The sequence below is a fragment of the Acipenser ruthenus genome, chromosome 15 (genome assembly GCF_902713425.1).
Source record: "Acipenser ruthenus chromosome 15, fAciRut3.2 maternal haplotype, whole genome shotgun sequence".
NCBI lineage: Eukaryota > Metazoa > Chordata > Actinopteri > Acipenseriformes > Acipenseridae > Acipenser > Acipenser ruthenus.
Genome location: NC_081203.1, coordinates 4,315,368 through 4,333,772, shown reverse-complemented (window position 1 = coordinate 4,333,772; position 18,405 = coordinate 4,315,368). Strand labels below are relative to the sequence as shown.

The following is an 18,405-nucleotide window of genomic DNA, read 5'->3' as shown; positions in this document are numbered from 1 at the left end:
ATTGTGCTGAAAACCTTTTTTTTTTTATTTTTTTTTTTTATATATCATCTTTACAGAAAGTACTGATTTATCGGAGCAAAAATCAGAGGGACTACCAACATTGGCACATTTTTTCAACTGATTGCAGCTAAACCATTGGAGTGAAATTGACCCACAAACTACAGGAAGTGGTTAGGATCCAGGAAGCAGCAGCAACTTAATCTCCAGTGCTGTTGTAATGGGCAGTGTTGTGTGATATTTACACCCTATTAAAACGGGGACCAGCATTATTTTTGCTTGCTCTTACAAGAAGTAAAAGCCTGTGTTTGTAGATGTAAGTTTAGTGTGTGTACCACTTGCTGTATTTGCTTGAACAGTTGGCCAATTGCACATTTATTTAAAAAAAAAAGTATTTATATTTGTTTAATGAATATTTATCCATAATTTATTTCTTCATAACTTCAAAAGCACTCAATCATAGGTAGAATTTTCAAGAAACTAAAGGGTTGATATGACAAAGCGCCAAGATAAACCACAGTGGGGTGGTATTAGAACATTTTGTAACGCTGGAGAATCCCTATGGATTGTATCAAATACCAATCTGGGGCTTACCCTAAAATCGGCGTCTAATAAAATGAGGGTTGCCACCTGTTCCTGTTTTTCCTGGATCGTTCCAGTTTTTGAGGAAGACGTCCTAGGAATTTAATATGCCTTCCCAAGACACCGTTTTTAATCGTGTGCTTCCACATCCATGTAGATCAATGTCAGGACAATAAATTGAGAAGTTCGATCAATGAGGATACATTCTGTCAATACTATAGTAATAACATTATAAATGTTTCTTATTGGATGAATATAGGATTTCTAAGAGAGTTTACATTTTTAACAACCCCTCTTCAGTCCCGGGGGGGGGGGGGGGGGGGGGTTGTGTTCTTGGGTCCAATGCGAAGATAATTGTTAAATTCTGGAGCAGTAATGGCTGGATAATAATTGCACCACGCCCAATGAATGTATTTTATCTTGTTAAAAGTATCTGGTTAGAGCCTGGGTTTCAACCGAGATAAAAATGTGAATGCACGCTCTACCAAACAAACATATATCCGCAAAGAATGTTTGCATCAGCCGAAGACATCTCGGTATACGAGATATGTAAATCATGGGGCAGTAGCCGAATTGCACACAAACGCTGTAGATCCGAAATAGATGTTTACATCCTGTAAGTCAATAGACAGCAGCTTAGAAAAACACCGTTAATATCCCCCTCTAAATCCGAGCGTACTCGTAACTGTAGCAATTCCAGTACAGCGTGCGGTTTGTGTATGTTAGTCTAGTCCGCACTGCGTTGCGTTCTGACCCGGCGTGTTTTGGGACCCAGCAGAATCTGTGTTTCTCCATGCTCGGGGCAGCAGGATTGAATGGAGAGAGCAGTTGGCAGATGAAAATAGGACGTGTCAAATCCGGCGGGCCGGCAGCAAAATCGTAAGTCATAGAATGTTGTTATGATCTGAACAATTCTGTATTAAAATGGAAGCATATGTAAAATAATAATAATAATAATTCGAGAACAATTCTCTCTCTCCGTATGTATATATAGCGTTGATGTTGTCTGGAACAAATGTAGAACGTTATCATTTTGAGATATGGGGATTTTATTATTGAAACACATCAGTAGAACCTTTCAGCTGTCTATATTCTAATAATATACTCTGTATTGTATATGCAAATAATTGTTAAACACTTATTGCACTTTTTTCTACGTGTCTGTATTATTATTATTATTATTATTATTATTATTATTTTATTATTCCCTGTGTGTGATTTAGAGTGTCCAGAATGAATATAATAAAATGACAGAATCAATGCCACGCCGCTTGTAACAGGCATTATGATGATCTTCTTTACTGGTCTGTGGGAGTGGCAGCAGCTGTTGTTTTGGATGGAAATTTGCTCTGTTTCCTTTCCCAGTCCACAGAGGATGTAGGAATTCATAAACACAGAACGAAGGAGAAATGAAGGCACAGGGTGTGACAGTAAACAGAATAGGATGTGCTAAATTAATTGCAGCACCCTTTTATAAATCTCCAGCCGGCCACATCCTGTCCTTAAACAAATAATGCTTAGTTTCTGCCTTTAACTACAAGAACACATTCAGTGTGCAATGCCCGGCAAATGACAAATTAACACCACATATAATCACATTGTCGATTACCTGGAAGAAAACCCTATTCTTCTGAACAGCTGCACATATAATAAATGTGAGGTGAAACGGTTGCATTATGGATACAATGGAAATTAAAGACAATACTATTAGTAAATCAATAGACGAAAATGTATTGTGGAACAGATTTTCAGATGCACTAGGTTGTGCATTAATAATGCTGCAATCCCATCGAGGGGATCTGACAGACACAAAAATCTGACAGTTGATATCTATTCCCAGTGTCTTTGAAGAATCCCGGGCAGAACCAGCATCTAAGAGTCCTGACGCTCCAGCACAATGTTCCTCATTTGGTAGCATGCTACTGCAATGGATAACCAGCATTTTGTCTTGTTTAATTCTATGGCGATACCGGTGGTATACCAAAACATGAAACTGGTACCATTCTACCAATCAGCCAAACAATCCATGTTTTGACTCTTATATTTTAACAGCAGTCATTTGATGTTCTTATTGAGGAGGAATGCCCTTTCCTTTTTAAATGTCCCCATCTGAAACCCAATATCTGATTATACAGTATGTAGGTGCTGAATTGCAGCATACTACAGTATACCACATTGTCAATAGGGTTTTATTTAACTTTTGATCTGGTTTGTCTTTTTGGTTTTAGATCTTTTTTATCCCCATCTGGATAGTCTCTGAACACTAGAGGAAAGGCTGAATCTCAAGGATTACACTTGCCAGCAAGCTGCAAGCTGCCACTGTAGAACAGACCCCCGAAGCTGGGCATTTTATAAATGCATTCAATTTTCCTACTAAATTATTGAGTGCGGCTAATAAACATGCACTACTGCCATCGAGGATTTGTATTTCCTTAACAGTTCATTTGGAACAAGGAGTAGAATGAAACATTGAAGCTGCTGGTTATCTGAAATGTTGCATACAAAATATCTTTGTCGAATTGAGGTTTGGATACTGATTTGAGGTCCCAGTCGTCAAGGACTGGAGAAAATAATGAGGACTCGAAGGCCAGAATTCAGCTGTAATTGTAGCAGCAGGATCTATTTTTAAATGTTTTAAAGGAATAATTCATCAGACTGTAGCAGCCCAGAGGAGGAATCCGGTTGCACAGAATCAAACAGTGTTTGCCTGCACATATGCCGTTGGGTTACATGTTATTCCAAGTTGAACTAGCTCTTCTTATTGAAACCATACAGGGATCTCTCTGTACAGAGCCTTGAAGAACTTCCAGAATAGACCGAAATAAACGAAAGAATCTCACGGGACTTTCTAGTGCTCTATTATATCGTAATACGAAGAGGAAGCTGCACACTGTTGCGCATATATGATTCAACATACAGTACCTTTCTAGACTTTTAAAAATATATATTTTCAACATTTAAATCGCCCAAATCTTTCTGAAGACAATTCTTTCATTTGTCAAAACTTTAAATACAGATACAGACTGGTGTTCATAGTGAACTTGCTGGAAACTGAATCAAGTGGGTAAACATGCCTAACTAAAGGGCTGGGAGTGCTCACTGGTAAACAGTTCCTGCCCTGCTGAAGAAGTGGGGTTGTATTGGCACAAGCTGAACTGCCTGACGTCTCAACCAACCAGCCAATCAGCAGCAGAGAAGCTGAAAACAGAAGAGCAAAAGGTAGCAATTCATTTCTATTCTTTGAGCCTTGTAAAAAATGTGTGCTTTTTAAACTGTTTGTTGTTTTTTTTTAATACCAATCAAACAATACATCGCCTGAATCGTTGAAAGCAAACTTAAAGCTCTAGAAAGAAAGAAAGAAAGAAAGAAAGAAAGAAAGAAAGAAAGAAAGAAAGAAAGAAAGTGTGGCTTAGTAATTCATTAATAAGGTTTATGAGGTGTATGGAAGTGATGGAAGATTGGCTGACATTTGCCAGGCCTTATAAAGCTTTTCAGTGGGTCCCCAAAGCATAAATGTAATCTTCTCCAGTGAACATGTGAAGGTGGGACAGCATGCTTCCAACCAAGCAAAATCAGCCATCTGACCAATAGAGCTGCAAAGGGCACAGAGTCGGACTGTAATTTAGAGATACAGCACTAACTACACTGAAAAGCCCAATAAACGGGGAGGGGTCAGTGGGCATCTGCACAATCAGGGAGAGAGTCCCAAAGATAGAGGTCCAAAATGGAGCCAACCGGGGACAAAACCAGTCCATAGGAGCGAGTTTCCATCTGTCGCAGGCTGGGTCCAGGTCTGGATAGATTTTGGCCAGTTTAACCTTAGAAAGATGGAGGAGATGCAAAATTCTTACTTATACACATGTTTATTCCCCCTTGGAAGGATTCTAGATTGAACTGCTGGTCAGCTGTACTGGTAGAGACAGACTGGCATGGAGATAAGGAAAAATAACCAACCAGGCAAAGATAATGTCTGCATTAAATTGCATCATGTTCCAGAGCAGTCTTTACCAGTGAGTTTATGACCAGCAGTTCTGCATAATGATTGGGTAATGCAATGTTCAGTGTACAGTGTTCCATTAGGGTTATTAGCTCAGCCTTTTGTTATGTGCAGTATACTGTATTCTACTATAATTATTTTAAAGTGGGTGTTGAAAAAAGGCCAGTACTGTGAACTGTTCTATTTTGTAGAAAATGCAGCGGGGTTGAGAATTAAAGTTCATCCGTTGTTTTGGGATGGGGTTTTTCTCTCTTTTTTAAAACAAGTTGCCAGTTCAGGCTGAATCCCAGACACTGACTCTTGCGTTTCGCATTCGTTACATCATGTGATTCATTAGTGTGTGCTTTACTGCTGTGTGTATGAGTCATTTAGACAAGCTAAATCAAGAACTCCCTCCCACACACTTTAAATGAAAGCAGGAAGGGAGACTGGTTTAAAAGCAGACTAGGTGGGAACGCAGTGCTTGTGTCCTCTGAGATCACACACAGTCCCCTTTAACAGCACCAGCCTGGTAAAGATTTTCAATATAAATTCCAGCTGTGTCCCCAGGACAGTTTAATCAGACCATTGCCTGCCTACACATAGGATGATTAAATTGCCTACGATGTTTTATTGGTTTTGTACTAGTGCTGGGTGGATGACGTGTTAGGGTAACCATGGAGACGGTACAAATTGGGTGGGTAATAACTCACTTCAGCAGTGATTTAATTATAACATGAGAAATATGCTGTTAGCTTGTTTGCAAGAGAGGGGCCTGCCTGTATGAAGACATGGCGATTCTCCTCAGTGGGGCTTCCATGCACTAGCAATCCACTTAGCAAGTTCCTGAAAGCCATACAGTCTGATCGAAGTGATTTTGCACCATAAGCAGCTTTGTTATTTTCTGTTAGTAGTGTTGAGAGCCAAGTTTAAAAAAGACGAGGATTATGGAGAGGTGGCAGTATAGGGTTTTAATGTGGTATCCAGTTTAGGCCTAAATTAATATATGTACGTATGTTAAAACAAAACAAAACAAAATAATCAGATTGGACAGCCCTGTTTCTGTGTATTTTCAAAGATGTCTTTTGAGAATGGCTTTTTTCCTAACTACAATATCAATATTGTGACTGTCGCAATGATTTATTACAAGACAGTGTATAAACAGAGGACTGTTGCCCTGGTGGAACTTCCTGTCAGTGATGGGTTTGCTCTCGGCTGAGTGCTCTGTGTTGTCAGTCTAGCAGGCTCAGCTGCTCTGCTGTGCTAGGCCACAGTGTCTGCTTGGGAGGCACATGCAGCTCCAGGGCTGCCATTCACACACGCTGCTCTATGTTACTGGTTCTGGGGATGCAAAGCAGCTTTAAGATGCATCAGCAATGTTCTATCATATAATCTTGAAGAGAAACTTGGTACAGGACTCATTAAGAAAGAGGTCCTGGAAAACAATAAAAAAGACAATTACAAATACAAGCAGTGCAATAAAAACATGTGTGGTTCAGACTTAATCAACAGCATACAGAGATCAGAGGACAGAAGATATAGGACATATACTGTATATGTATTACTGTTGACTGGAGGAGAAGCATTTCTTGTTTAGAATTGTTTTGTGTATCATTTTCTGTATCAATCTTTTTTTTTATATAGCACCTTTCATAGTGGCCCACCACCAGAAAGCACTTTACAAGATACAGTAAAAAACAATGCATACTACATTAAATACAGTAAAAAAACAATTCACTAAATACAAGGCTAGGATGTGAAAATTCTAAAATATTATGGATGCATATGTCATATAGAATCATAAGAAGATACAATGAAAGATCAGAAGCAGCAGAGACAGAACAGCCAATTACAGATATCAGACTTAAAGAGCATGGAAAGCAAGAGAGAACAAGTGGGTCTTGTGAGCTGATTTAAAGCGAGCGACGGTGGGACCATCATGCATCAAAACTGGGAGAGAGTTCCAGAGAGTCGGAGCCATGAAGCTAAACCTCAGCTTGTGGGCAGGGACATAGCGGGTCAGCAGGTTGAAGATGTGTGATGAAGGGCATTGTATGTGAGTAGGAGAATTTTGAAAGTAATCTTGAACTTTACAGGTAGCCAGTGCAGCTGGGCAAGAGGGGTGGTGATGTGTTCAAGTTTTTTTACATCTGGTAAGGATCCTGGCGGAGGCATTCTGAACTAGCTGCAGTCGGTTGATGGTGCGTGCCGGGAGACCACCATAGAGAGAGTTGCAGTAGTCGAGTCGAGACAAATGCATGACAGAGTATCTCCACATCCTATTGACGAGAGGTTCTCTCAGAGTGCAACCGTTAACCTGTCCCCCTGCAACAATCTGCCACCAGTGGGCGTAAGAAACATCACATTTGTTCTATGTGGTATTTCTTACATTAACTGGGTGGCGTTGCATGGGGACAGGTTAATGGTTGCACTCTTGTGTACCGGCTGAACTTACAACACATGTTTGAGACCTCAGGGTGCTTTAAACTTCACCAGGATATGGTGACTGAGTCAGAATATGATACACAGTGAAGAATACATTTGTCTGGTATTTCAGAATTGTTCATTGGATTTTCACCTTGGCAGCTACAAACCTTTCTAGGTATTATTGGTAAGATTGGTGAAACCTGTTAACTTGGGTTTATCTGCTGTTAGCAGGCATGTGTGCTGCAGTGCAGGAGAGGTAAACCTCCAGCCCTCGTGCAGCAGGCAAAACGGTCAATCGAATGGCAACATGGTAAGCTGCTGCAGTTATCTTCTAAGTATTTATAAACTGAAATAAGATTGCATTGTACTATTGTAACCCTGCAATCTCAAATAATACAAATATTTGCAATGCCCTTTGCAAGCGGGTGCATGATCTTAGTCCCTATAAAGAATCTAAACTGGAACAAACCATGAATATATCCCCTATAACTGACCCCAGATCAGCCCCTGTGGGAACAATATAGATCCCTTTTTAAAGATAAGCACAAATGATGGGGAGGTTTAGGTTGTGCAGAATGGGTTTCACATAAAGGATTAACTCTCTCACAGCTTGAAGGTGTTCCCACACTGAAAGGCTTGCTCCTCTAATCTGAAGCATGAGTCCCTGAACTGCTGTCTTGTTGCTTTGGGTGCAGGGCGGGCAGAGGATGGTGATTTTTGGGGCTGTGTTCCTGGTGATGACCCTTCTCATCCTGTATGGCTCCAACAGCAGCAACGACTACCACTACACCCCTGTGAGGACCAGCCTGCATTCTCACAACTTGCCCAGCCTGAAGAAGTGGGAGGTCAAGGACGGCTACCTCCCTGTCTACGGGAACAAGGCAAGTGTGACGCAGGAATGTAGATTCAATATACCCTCAAGAAATGAGTTTCTACAATGGTGGCTACCAAAAATGGCACGCCATGTATCTGCATTTGGTGTCACTCACTGTAGATGGGAATTATTGCCAGTGCAAAGTAGGAGGATGATTGACAATAAAAAGAATGTAGGGTTATGAGTGGGTTATCCTATCCCATGTAAAATGTCTATTTTGAATATATTGATGCCTTGAAATACAAGTCCAGTGTTTTTTTTACTTAATTTAATGAATGTATGTTTTATAAAATAATACAAAGTAAATAGCAGAAAGGAGCTTGTGCTGTGAATTACAGAACTAAGATTCCATGCACCAGATTCATGTTCCATTCTTGGAATGATATATGATTAGGGCCCTACCCATTTCACGGCCATGAAAAACGTGACACAGACTGTGAAATTCATTCTGCACTGTGAAACATGGTCTGTTTTGTATACTTTTACCCTGCTCTAAAATCCAATGAAGTTATATGTACCGTTACAGGTTCCCGATGCGATTGTTAGCTTGTTTCAGTTTAAAAAAGAAAGCTCATCATTAACTGGACAGGATTTATTGATTGACACTTGACAACAGCCAGTAACTGGGCTCTACTCACTGATTGGTAGACACAGGCATCTGGGGCGGATTTAGTATGACCTACTGATCTCAACTGGTAGTACCTCCAGGCGATTAGACCTACATTTTAAAATGAGTGGTCAAAATAATTCAAAAAGTGCTACAATCATTACTGCAGCGAATCATGTAAAATACTATGGAAGCCAAATATATACTAAGTAGTAGTATGAGCAGAAAAGCACCACAGGACAAAAATATAAATAAAATAAATGTAAGTAATTTCAGAGATTTCACGTTTATATTTTTTAACTTCTGGATATATTGTCCAGCTACAGACTCGTCCCTAGCTTGGTGCTGTCTGTCTATTCCAACAAACTCTGTGGATGCAGAGAAAGCTGTGTCTATTTGGTAGGGCCCTATATATGACAGTTAGCCAGCTGCTGATGGACCAGTACGCTGAGCAGTCACATGACTTCTGTGACCCTTTTTATGTATTTATTTTCTGTTTATTTTTTAAAGACTATGAACCTCCACTGTAACCAGTGCGCCCTGGTGACCAGTTCAAGTCACATCCTGGGCAGCAACATGGGAGCCAAGATTGACCAATCGGAGTGTGTTATACGCATGAATGACGCGCCCACGGCGGGTTACGAGAAAGACGCAGGGAACCGGACCACGGTCCGCGTGGTGGCGCACTCTAGCGTGTACCGGGTGGTCCGCCGGCCACTGGAGTTCCTCAATAAGACCCCCGACCCTGTGATCATCTTCTGGGGGCCCCCCACTAAGATTAGCAAGGACTCCAAGAGCACGCTCTTCAGGCTCATCCAGCGAGTCAGCATGACCTTCATCAACATCTCCACCTTCACCATCGCCCCCAAGTGGATGCGTCAATTTGACGATCTCTTCCACAAGGAGACCGGCCGGGACAGGTGAGGAATTTTCAACACCCCGTCAGAAGATATTCACTATAAAGTAACTACAATGCCAGCCGCTTCCTAAATGTCCCCTGTCTGTTTCTCTTCCAGAGCGAAGTCTCACTCTTGGTTGAGCACAGGCTGGTTTACCATGGTGATCGCTATTGAGATGTGCGACAGCATTCATGTATACGGAATGGTGCCACCTTACCACTGCGGGTAAGGGCTTAAAGGCAGCTGCTCCAGATTAATATAAAATGAGTTCATCCATCCATAATACATAACAAAAAGATTTTGGCTGATGACTTCATAAGTGTTCCCATTAGCCCAAATTATTATTTTCTTTTTAATTGACATGTATGCTCTCTAGATTATGCCTATTGATATGTCATTAGCAATCTCATTTCACATCTCATTAGCTTTATCTCACTGGGAGCAAACCTCAATCCTTGACCTGAACTACCCCCTGCCATTCAGTCCTGGGTCTCTCTCAAGCAGAGCCTGGATTATGTGGTGGTTTTGTGATATAGAGGAAAGTCAATGGATGTCCAGCAGCAAACACTTGCGTTTTTTTTTTGTCTTTTTCAGCACGAGATCCCAGCCCAGGAAAATGCCTTACCACTATTATGAACCCAAGGGACCTGACGAATGCGCTACCTTCATCCAGAACGAGAGAGGACGGAGGGGCAATCACCACCGCTTCATCACTGAGAAGCAGGTGTTTGCACGCTGGGCCAAGCTCTACAACATCACCTTCTCCAACCCACAGTGGTGACAAGCTGTGCAGATGTGTCCCATATCACACAGGGGGGGTGAACTAAGTGTACTTTACATGGACTTAACATGGAAGTGTATGGGGGGTGGGACTGTCCGTGTTTGAGAATGAATGCTCTGGTAGATGTACACTACCTTCCTGAAAGGCACCTTATCCAACAACCAGCCCTGCTTAGACTTTATCAGTGGTGTCACCTGTGCTCTTAATTCAGTGGATGAGCGATAGGAATTAAACGACAGGGAGAGAAATGCTTGGTAGAAGTAACAGTTGTTCTTTGATACCTTGAGAAACTCTTCATTGATACTTCCCAGCTGTTAACTGAAGAATACAGTTAAATTAGTGCCTAGTCCCCAGGCTTTTACTAGGCCAGGGCTTCCCAAATCGGGAACACCCTTTTATGGAAAATACCAGCGCAGTCAATCAGAAATCACAAGCATGTCTGCGGAATCAAATGGCCTAATGAAATGATTTCTTCTTGCTTATTGATGGCTACAATGCTTTAGAGGTCAGACTCCAAGTTGGTATGGCTTCAAGCCTGGTGTTAATGAGTATTAGAGTGTGAAAGGAAGATTTGAAAGGTTTCAGCTAGGGGGGGCGGTCACCTTTTTTAAGATACATAGTGTGCATTACTTACAGCACACTGTTCTACTTTTAGACTTGCTGGTTGCAGATGTGCGTTGGGTGTGGTATCATCTACACTGGATTACATTCTGAGCAAATCTTTAATGGTAACTATATAATGGATAATTACTGTTGAACTTTACAAACAATAAGAGTGTTCAGTAGAGAACAAGCAGACTTCAGATAATCCGTTAAGAGTGTGTGTTTACATGTATTGTTTTGTTCAAGGGTCAAGAAGTTTCTACTAAAATCTACCATCTCCTGACTACATCTGAAGGGCCACTATTCACACATTTACTCCAGTTTAAAAGTTTGTAAGTGTCACAGAACAGGCTGCAGTGTTTACAATAGAACACATGACTTACCGTTGCTGTGTTGTATTCTACGTGTTCCTGCAACGTCTTTACTTCACATATAACCCTCTAAACATCCCCTGTTTGTGTCTAACCTGTTCAATCAGAATCGTGTCTTTGGTAACACCACAGGGGCACGCTGTGAGACACCTACAGTATGTAGATAAAAAATACTATTTAATAAGTAGAAGAGTCTCTGAGTTTGATATTTTTGAATGCCTGAGAGTACAGTTCAGTGCCTCCTGCAACAGCTACCAGTCCAAGTGTAACATCTGTTTTAACCCATTAAGTACCAAATACATTTCTTTGAAAAAATCAGAACACAAGCTGTGTTTGTGTCATTTGATATACATTACATTTAGACTTAACTTTTGCGGTTAACAAAATTCAAGTAATTTATCATAACAATATAGTTAAAGAGAAAATTCAAATAACAGGAAGAAGTCAGTTAAAAATGCTTGAAAAAAATAATTCAAAAGTAGCCTGTCGTCAAATGAGGACAGTGGCACTTAATGGTTAATGTAACCTCTACAGTACATTAAGATAGGCTGGACCAGATTTTCAAAGTGTTTCCTCAAATTCACTTCTATTTGAATAGGAGGTTTACAACATGAAAAACAAGTGATATGATTTGTTATAATATGCTATAGTTTTGTAAAATGAACAGGTGTTTTACCTCTTTCAAGAAACAGGGGTTCATTAAAGACTGGAGTAAACACTTTTGAAATATTTAAACTAAATGGTCATGTCCTCTCTGCCATTTAAAACCAGTAATGGGTGTCTGTGCACTGTAGTCTGTACTTTTTGTAAAACAAAATTACATTGATTTGTCAGGGAAAATCTTCCGTCTTTGTCACTGGGACCAGAACCTTTTGAACTTTTTGGTGTCCGCAGTGAGCCCTTTTGTTCTTTAACTCGTCAGGATTTTCAAGATTATTGCTCAGTATGTTTGTTCTTTTTTTAACTGGACAGTATTTATTTATTTGTTTTGTGCTTTTGGGTTTTGTGATGCAATTTGTCTTCATGTTTTTGAAGGTAATGCACAGTACAATGTAACAAGCTTCTGGGTGGAAAGTGTTCACATTAGTACTACATTTGTAAAATTAGAATCAAATAAACTGGATGAACCTGTTTTTCCTGGTCTTTGGTTGATACCAGACATCAAACCGCACCTCTCACTATTCTTTGACTTACTAATTAACTGTTTCAATGCCAAATTACTTTGCAGTCATTGTATATTTTCTTATAGATATTTTATAAAACAGAATGAAAAACAATATACATAAATAAAAGCACAAAGAGTAAACAAAGGCGTCCTCCCTTAGCTTATTCATTCGTTTAGCATAAGGTAGTACAGTAATAAAGCCTCAGAGCTACAAACACCTTGGGAATGGAGGCTGTTTGTGCGTGTGAAATATCCGTAACTCTGAAAATTAGTTTTCGACGATTTTCATAAATATGTACTCCTGCTATCGACATCTTGAATCTGTTAAATAATATACAGCACAGTAATGCAATACTCATATTGTTACGTTTTTCTGTAAATGTAAAAAAGCTACATTTAAGTTACCATTGACATTTTCCCTACAGTTTTAAACGTCCAGCAAAACAGCGGTTAATGTAGTGTTTGTTTTTATTTTATTTTAAACAAAATGCATTCATGCAGCTTTGCTCAGTCATCCCGCCTCCTTTGGCTTGAAAAAAAACAAAAACAATGCATGCTTTATTTAAAACTAAAATGTTCTTGCCCTCACCTTTGTCTTCAAGGAGTTTTTTTAATCATTTATTTGTATCAATGCAAACATTACAGTACAAATAAGGGACATATTGGAAAGGAACATGACAGCAAAGAACATGAACTACAATTGGCATTACCAGGGGCATTACATTTTGAATGACATCTTAAGGATATGAATAATGTGTAGAAATAGTAAACTGTATTAACCGTATTAATGGGGTTTGTTATGCCATATAAATGATGATTGAATTCATACGCTTAGTATTTTGGGGGGAAACTTACAACGACTGAGATGGGTCTATCAATCTGGCTAACCCTTCTGTTTTTGATAAGAGAATACTTCCAGAGATAGATAAATCTCTCTGTAACCAAAAGCTGAGCGTTAGTTTAGTTTTCTTCCAGTGTAATGTTGACAGTCAACAACTCTATTATTTTTTTAGTTGTTAGCAATACAGATCACAACAATTTTATCAACCACCGCTTGGTTACAAACCCTTTTCTTCAACCACCGGACCACACAGCCTCCTAACTTGGGATCACAAGACAGGCAGAAAATGTGATTTAACAGTTTATTAAGAGAAAAAGAAAAAAAAAAATGCTCGATCTAAAAATGTTTTTGGAGTGATCAAGAAAACAGAAAATACTATTCGGAATATTTAATGTGTATGTGTTAGGACCCCGACCCGAAATACAACCCAATCTGGATCGAGTCGACCATTGGTTGGTTCCTCTGTCAATCTTACCATGCATCGATCAACGAGGTAAGAATAGCTGGAGCCCCGTGGTATTTTGATTAATAATGTATCGTTTTATTTGGGGATGGATTATTTTGTTTTATCGTTCAGAATTTTGTTTTATTTCCAGACATCTATAAACCTGGCTTTCTTGACTCAGCAGGAAGGCAGAATATAAATATTGTACAATTATTTCGCCAATTAAAAAAAGAAAAATCCTGTACAATTATTTGGGCAATAGAACTGAACTAGGCCGGGATGCAAAAAATAAGTAGGCGGGACAAAAGAGTGAGGTGGTGATTACTGAAACAGGTATTGCCCATTATGTCAACACAGAGCTGTTCCGCATGCTCATATGGCCAAGGGATACATTTTTATGAAATACATTTTCTGACGTTCCACTGGCAAGGTGTGTCTCTATTTACACATGAGTTTGCTCGAAGTCGCATACCACAACGCCTTTATCCAGTAAAAATGTGGCGCAAAAGTAAGTTTTTTTTTTTCTTCTTGTGATATTTAATAATTTATTTAAGTGTTTAGGCAGCGCATATTGAAATATTTCCTTTATTAAAATAATGTCTTCAGTGCTGGTGAATAGCCGTGTGTGTTTTGTTCTTGTTTGGCAGCATGGATGGGGTTAAAAGCTCCATTATAAAAACGTCGTGCAGAAGGAGACCATCTCCCGAGTTAATTCATGGATTAATTGCTGCTAATCGGGAGACGGTCACCTGTATAAAAAGCCCGCAGTTTCCTGCGTTCTGGGTGGAGAGTAGTGGAGAGAGCGAGAGCAGGAGTCTGAAACAAAGTAAAGATAAGGATCACGGAAGGCAATTGCTCGGGATGGGGTAAAAGCCACAACTAGACGGAACGGCACTTTAATTAATTCAATTGCTTTAAAAAAACTGGCTGTGTACATCTAGTAATTCGTCCGTACTAGATGTGCATATTTTAAGAGTCCTAATATAAGAAATGTGTGGGCACTTTTAAGGTGTTGACTGTGTAACCACATAGAAATTGTTGATTGTTCACTTTAACAAGCTAGTGTTGTTGATGAGACTGTTTTTAGAGTGAGATGCAAAAGCGACAGTAGTAAATGTGTGATATTGAGATTGCAATGTAAAACGAGTGAGATGTTGGTCGGATTGTTAAACTGTTTCATTAGCCTGTAATTTAATATAAAACCCCTGTGGGTACAAATGAGACGGAGCATGTCGAATTTGTTTTACAACACGTCAAGCCAGTGTTTATTAAATTTAATAAGCAAGGGAACGGGAACTGGGAGCAAATAAAAAACAAGGCAGCTAATGAACAAAGTTATTTGTAAACCCCGGCGGCCACTACAAAGCCCAATACACCCCAGATAACCCCACAATCACACTCCACATCCGTGCTCACAACATCCAGCCATTCAAAACACCACCTCCTGTCTCCTCCTGTTACATTAGTAAATGTGCTCCCTCTGTGTAATTATTAGACGAATTGTCATGGACGTGCAATTGTTTTTTTTCAATAGTGTTATGATGTTCTCATTTAATTGTATTGTGTGTACAATTTTCGTCATCTTTGCATCTGCGGAACCCAGTGTTCTGGGAGCTTTTTGGTGATAAACAGAAGGTTCTGGCCCGGAATGGGTTAATGACAGCGCGTTATTAATCGGTTCTGATTGCTAAAATATTCTCCTCATGTGTCTGTAACTTTTTATGCTGTTTTTTAAAGCAATTGAATTCATTAAATTGCCGTTCCAGGCCGTTGCGTCTCTCGTTCCGGCTTTTACCCCATCCCCAATTGCTCAGCCAGACCTTAGTGAACTTTTGTGTTTGTGATTTTTTTTTTGACTGTATAATTTGCTCTGTGTGTTTACTTTTGTTTAAATAATTTTTACATAATATTTAAATAGGAGCGCTGTTTGCCCCTACCTTTGAGTTTTGGTTTCATTTCCTGGGCTGACGTTACCACTGTAGTCCTCACTGCCACACAGACACAAAACAAAGCACTTACCTGAGGATACTGGGTTATATCAGGGCTCTGGATTTAGAGGTTTAAAGGCTGTCAGAAGCAAGTCAAAGTGTAAAATCATATGCGGTGTGTCTGTTTAATGAGCACACCAAATACTAGATTAATCGGGTCAATTGCAACGAACTGAAAGCAGCGTACTAACTGGGGATGATCCTGTGGTTAGTACGCAGCTCCGTACTAAACTAGTAAGTTAAATACAAATTGCAACGAACTTGGCGGCTGAAGTTAATCCCCAGCTGCGTACTAAAGAAGGTCTCAATTGCAACAAACCCAAAAATAACTGCTGCTGCCCTCTAGTGGATACTAAGTATGGGACTAATTTAGTCTAATTTGCTATGGACTAAGAATTTTAGTATCGTACTAAGTGGAATAGTGGAAGACATGTGAAAGTCCCAGAATGTACTGGCAGTTTATTTTTGCTGAAATAATAATGTGTGCATGTAATATACACACACACACACACACATATATATATATATATATATATATATATATATATATATATATATATATATATATATATATATATATATATGTCGTCACTATATTTGAATGAAGGAAGGTGTCGGCAGCATTACAGTCATGCATGTAGAGCTTGTAGTATGCAATAGTATGTTTCACATTTGAGAGACGTATTTATTTATTTATTTATTTATTTTGGGGGGGGGGGGCAGCAAGTCTTTTCATTCCCTTTAATTTGAGGGGACTCGGCACTGGTGGTTCTTAGGGGCGAGCAGGTATATTGAAGAGTAGGGACACAGTGGGTAGAATGTGAGTTAAGTGTTATTTTACGTAGTAAGACCTGGGGGCACATTGAAAAATAAAATAAACAGTGCTCTTCTCAGGGTGTTTTTAGAAGTGATTACGCTACTTCAGAATGCCACCCCTTCCCTGTTTTGTATTTGTTGTGGTCCAATGAGAACGGTGTCGAAACAGCCCGGGTGTGTTATCCTTTACTCCCTTTAAAATAGCAAGGGCCCCACCGCACGAGCTGCAACTGTCTGTATCATGTATAAAGCTAATGTTGTAATCAAAACCAGAAATCAAAATTAAACCAGCTTTGCTAGTTTATTTCATGGCATTGCACTTGGTTTTATAGGCAGTCCGTGCACACATATAATATTACGTGCACACATATAAATATATGTTAGACTAATTATATGTATAAATGTCGGCCTATTTGTAACATTGTAAAAATGATTATCAGCTCATAATATCGTAACATACATACATTACTGTTACAAATATTTCAAATGTTCTGATTCAGAGCCATCCAGCCTTGTGCAGTGTCTGGCTCCCTGCAAAAGGATAAAGCGGTTCTGAATGAATGAATGAAAGAATGATTCAGAGCCCCTTTCAGTTCCTGTTTGGTAACAACAACAATGTTTGATCCTTAGTACCGTACTAAAGATGGGGATCAGCTAGTCTCTAACTTTGTTCCGCTTGTTTTTTCGTTGCAATTGGTATTAACAGCTGGGGATGATCCCGAGATAGTACCGTACTAGCTAGTACGCAACTTAGTACGCAGCTCCGTACTAACTCTGCAAGTTCGATGCAATAGACCCATCCAGTTTAACATTGTTTTATTTTGCTTATTATAGTCTTTAATAACTCTCTGGTCATTGATATAACTAGTTTGGGCAGGTCTGGACTGTACAACTACAGCACTGTCTTTTTATTCCAATGTATTAATGTACATTGTTCTTCTGAGGGCACAGCGTGTTGCATTTTTGCAGGTGGTCTTGAGAGCATATGTTCAGCTTCTGTGCTGGTCCAATTAAACATTGACTTTTATATTTAAGTATATCTTATTAACCATTGCTGTTTTTCTTGGTTTAGGAGAGTCCTGCCTGGTCTTTGGTTTCACTGTCACCATTGGGATGTTTACAGTGGTCTATGTGTTCCAGTAAGTGTGAATGCACCTGTAGGAGTTGAACAAACAATTAGAAACTGCCTTAACACTGCCACCAGAGCGAGGACAGCAGGAAGCTGATTGTTCTGTTAGGATATGGGACTGTTCCTCTGTGATTACTGGCTCTGGTTATTCCCATGAAAGTTGCCTGACACTAGGGTTATCACATTCCCAGAGTGAAAAACTAGGACATTATTTTTCTTCAGTGACTGATGCCGATAGCTGTATGTAATAAAACCAATCATAATTTAAAAGTTAAACATCAGGAGTATTTAATGCACACCTGATGTTGGTGGTGGGTGAAATAGGAGTCTGTTTGTTGGGTACTGTACTGTACTGTGTATGTGTTTGAACAACTGTAAACCGCTTAGCGGTCCCGTGCTAGTTTAGGTAAAAGTTTAGCTAGTGCTCCAAGTTGGAGCTAGGCTTTTGTTTTTGTTTGATTTAATAAAAGTGTGCAAAAAGCGTTTAACTACAGTTCTCTGTCTGGGTTGAGTACTTTAAGGGTGCAAACCAGACTGGGCTGGGACGCTTTGCCACATTTGGTTAAGGAGGTTGTGTGGTCCAGTGGTTAAAGAAAAGGGCTTGTAACCAGAAGGTCCCCAGTTCAAATCTCGGCTCATCCACTGACTCGCTCTGTGACACTGAGCAAGTCACTGAACCTCCTTGTGCTCTGTCTTTCGGGTGAGATGTTATTGTAAGTGACTCTGCAGCTGATGCATAGTTCACACACCTTAGTCTCTGTAAGTCTCCTTGGATAAAGATGTCTGCTAAATAAACTAATAATAATAAATATTGAGGACACCTTGCTTTTGTTGTTTAGATCAGAACTGGACATGTAGGTTTCAGTGTAGTTAATTTGCAATGTATACTTATATATGTGATAAT

General features: G+C 39.6%; 2 protein-coding genes across 5 annotated transcripts in view; both read left to right on the top strand.

Moving 5' to 3' along the window:
• Positions 1 to 957: 957 nt before the first annotated feature.
• On the top strand, positions 958 to 12,250 carry LOC117421926 (alpha-N-acetylgalactosaminide alpha-2,6-sialyltransferase 6-like). Of its 2 annotated transcripts, none has more exons than XM_034036439.3 (7): positions 958 to 1,458; positions 2,808 to 3,798; positions 7,214 to 7,292; positions 7,678 to 7,863; positions 8,974 to 9,383; positions 9,480 to 9,587; positions 9,957 to 12,250. In XM_034036439.3, the coding sequence occupies exons 3-7, from the start codon at positions 7,290 to 7,292 to the stop codon at positions 10,141 to 10,143; spliced, it is 894 nt and encodes a 297-aa protein (XP_033892330.2). In that variant the 5' UTR covers positions 958 to 1,458; positions 2,808 to 3,798; positions 7,214 to 7,289; the 3' UTR covers positions 10,144 to 12,250. The 2 variants fall into 2 exon arrangements, with proteins under 2 accessions (XP_033892330.2, XP_033892329.2); XM_034036438.3 differs by having other exon boundaries at positions 7,211 to 7,292.
• A 1,386-nt stretch (positions 12,251 to 13,636) lies between these two features.
• The window catches only part of LOC117422695 (globoside alpha-1,3-N-acetylgalactosaminyltransferase 1-like), a 50,860-nt gene continuing 46,091 nt past the window's right edge, over positions 13,637 to 18,405 (top strand). The window contains exons 1-2 of one of the 3 annotated variants that reach the window (XM_034037956.3): positions 13,684 to 14,076; positions 17,445 to 17,511. In XM_034037956.3, the coding sequence (XP_033893847.2) occupies positions 13,914 to 14,076; positions 17,445 to 17,511 (230 nt within the window). In that variant the 5' untranslated portion in view covers positions 13,684 to 13,913. Of the gene's footprint in view, positions 14,077 to 14,201; positions 14,395 to 17,444; positions 17,512 to 18,405 lie in introns of those variants that run through there. The other 2 variants (XM_058986916.1, XM_058986915.1) reach the window with 2 other exon arrangements.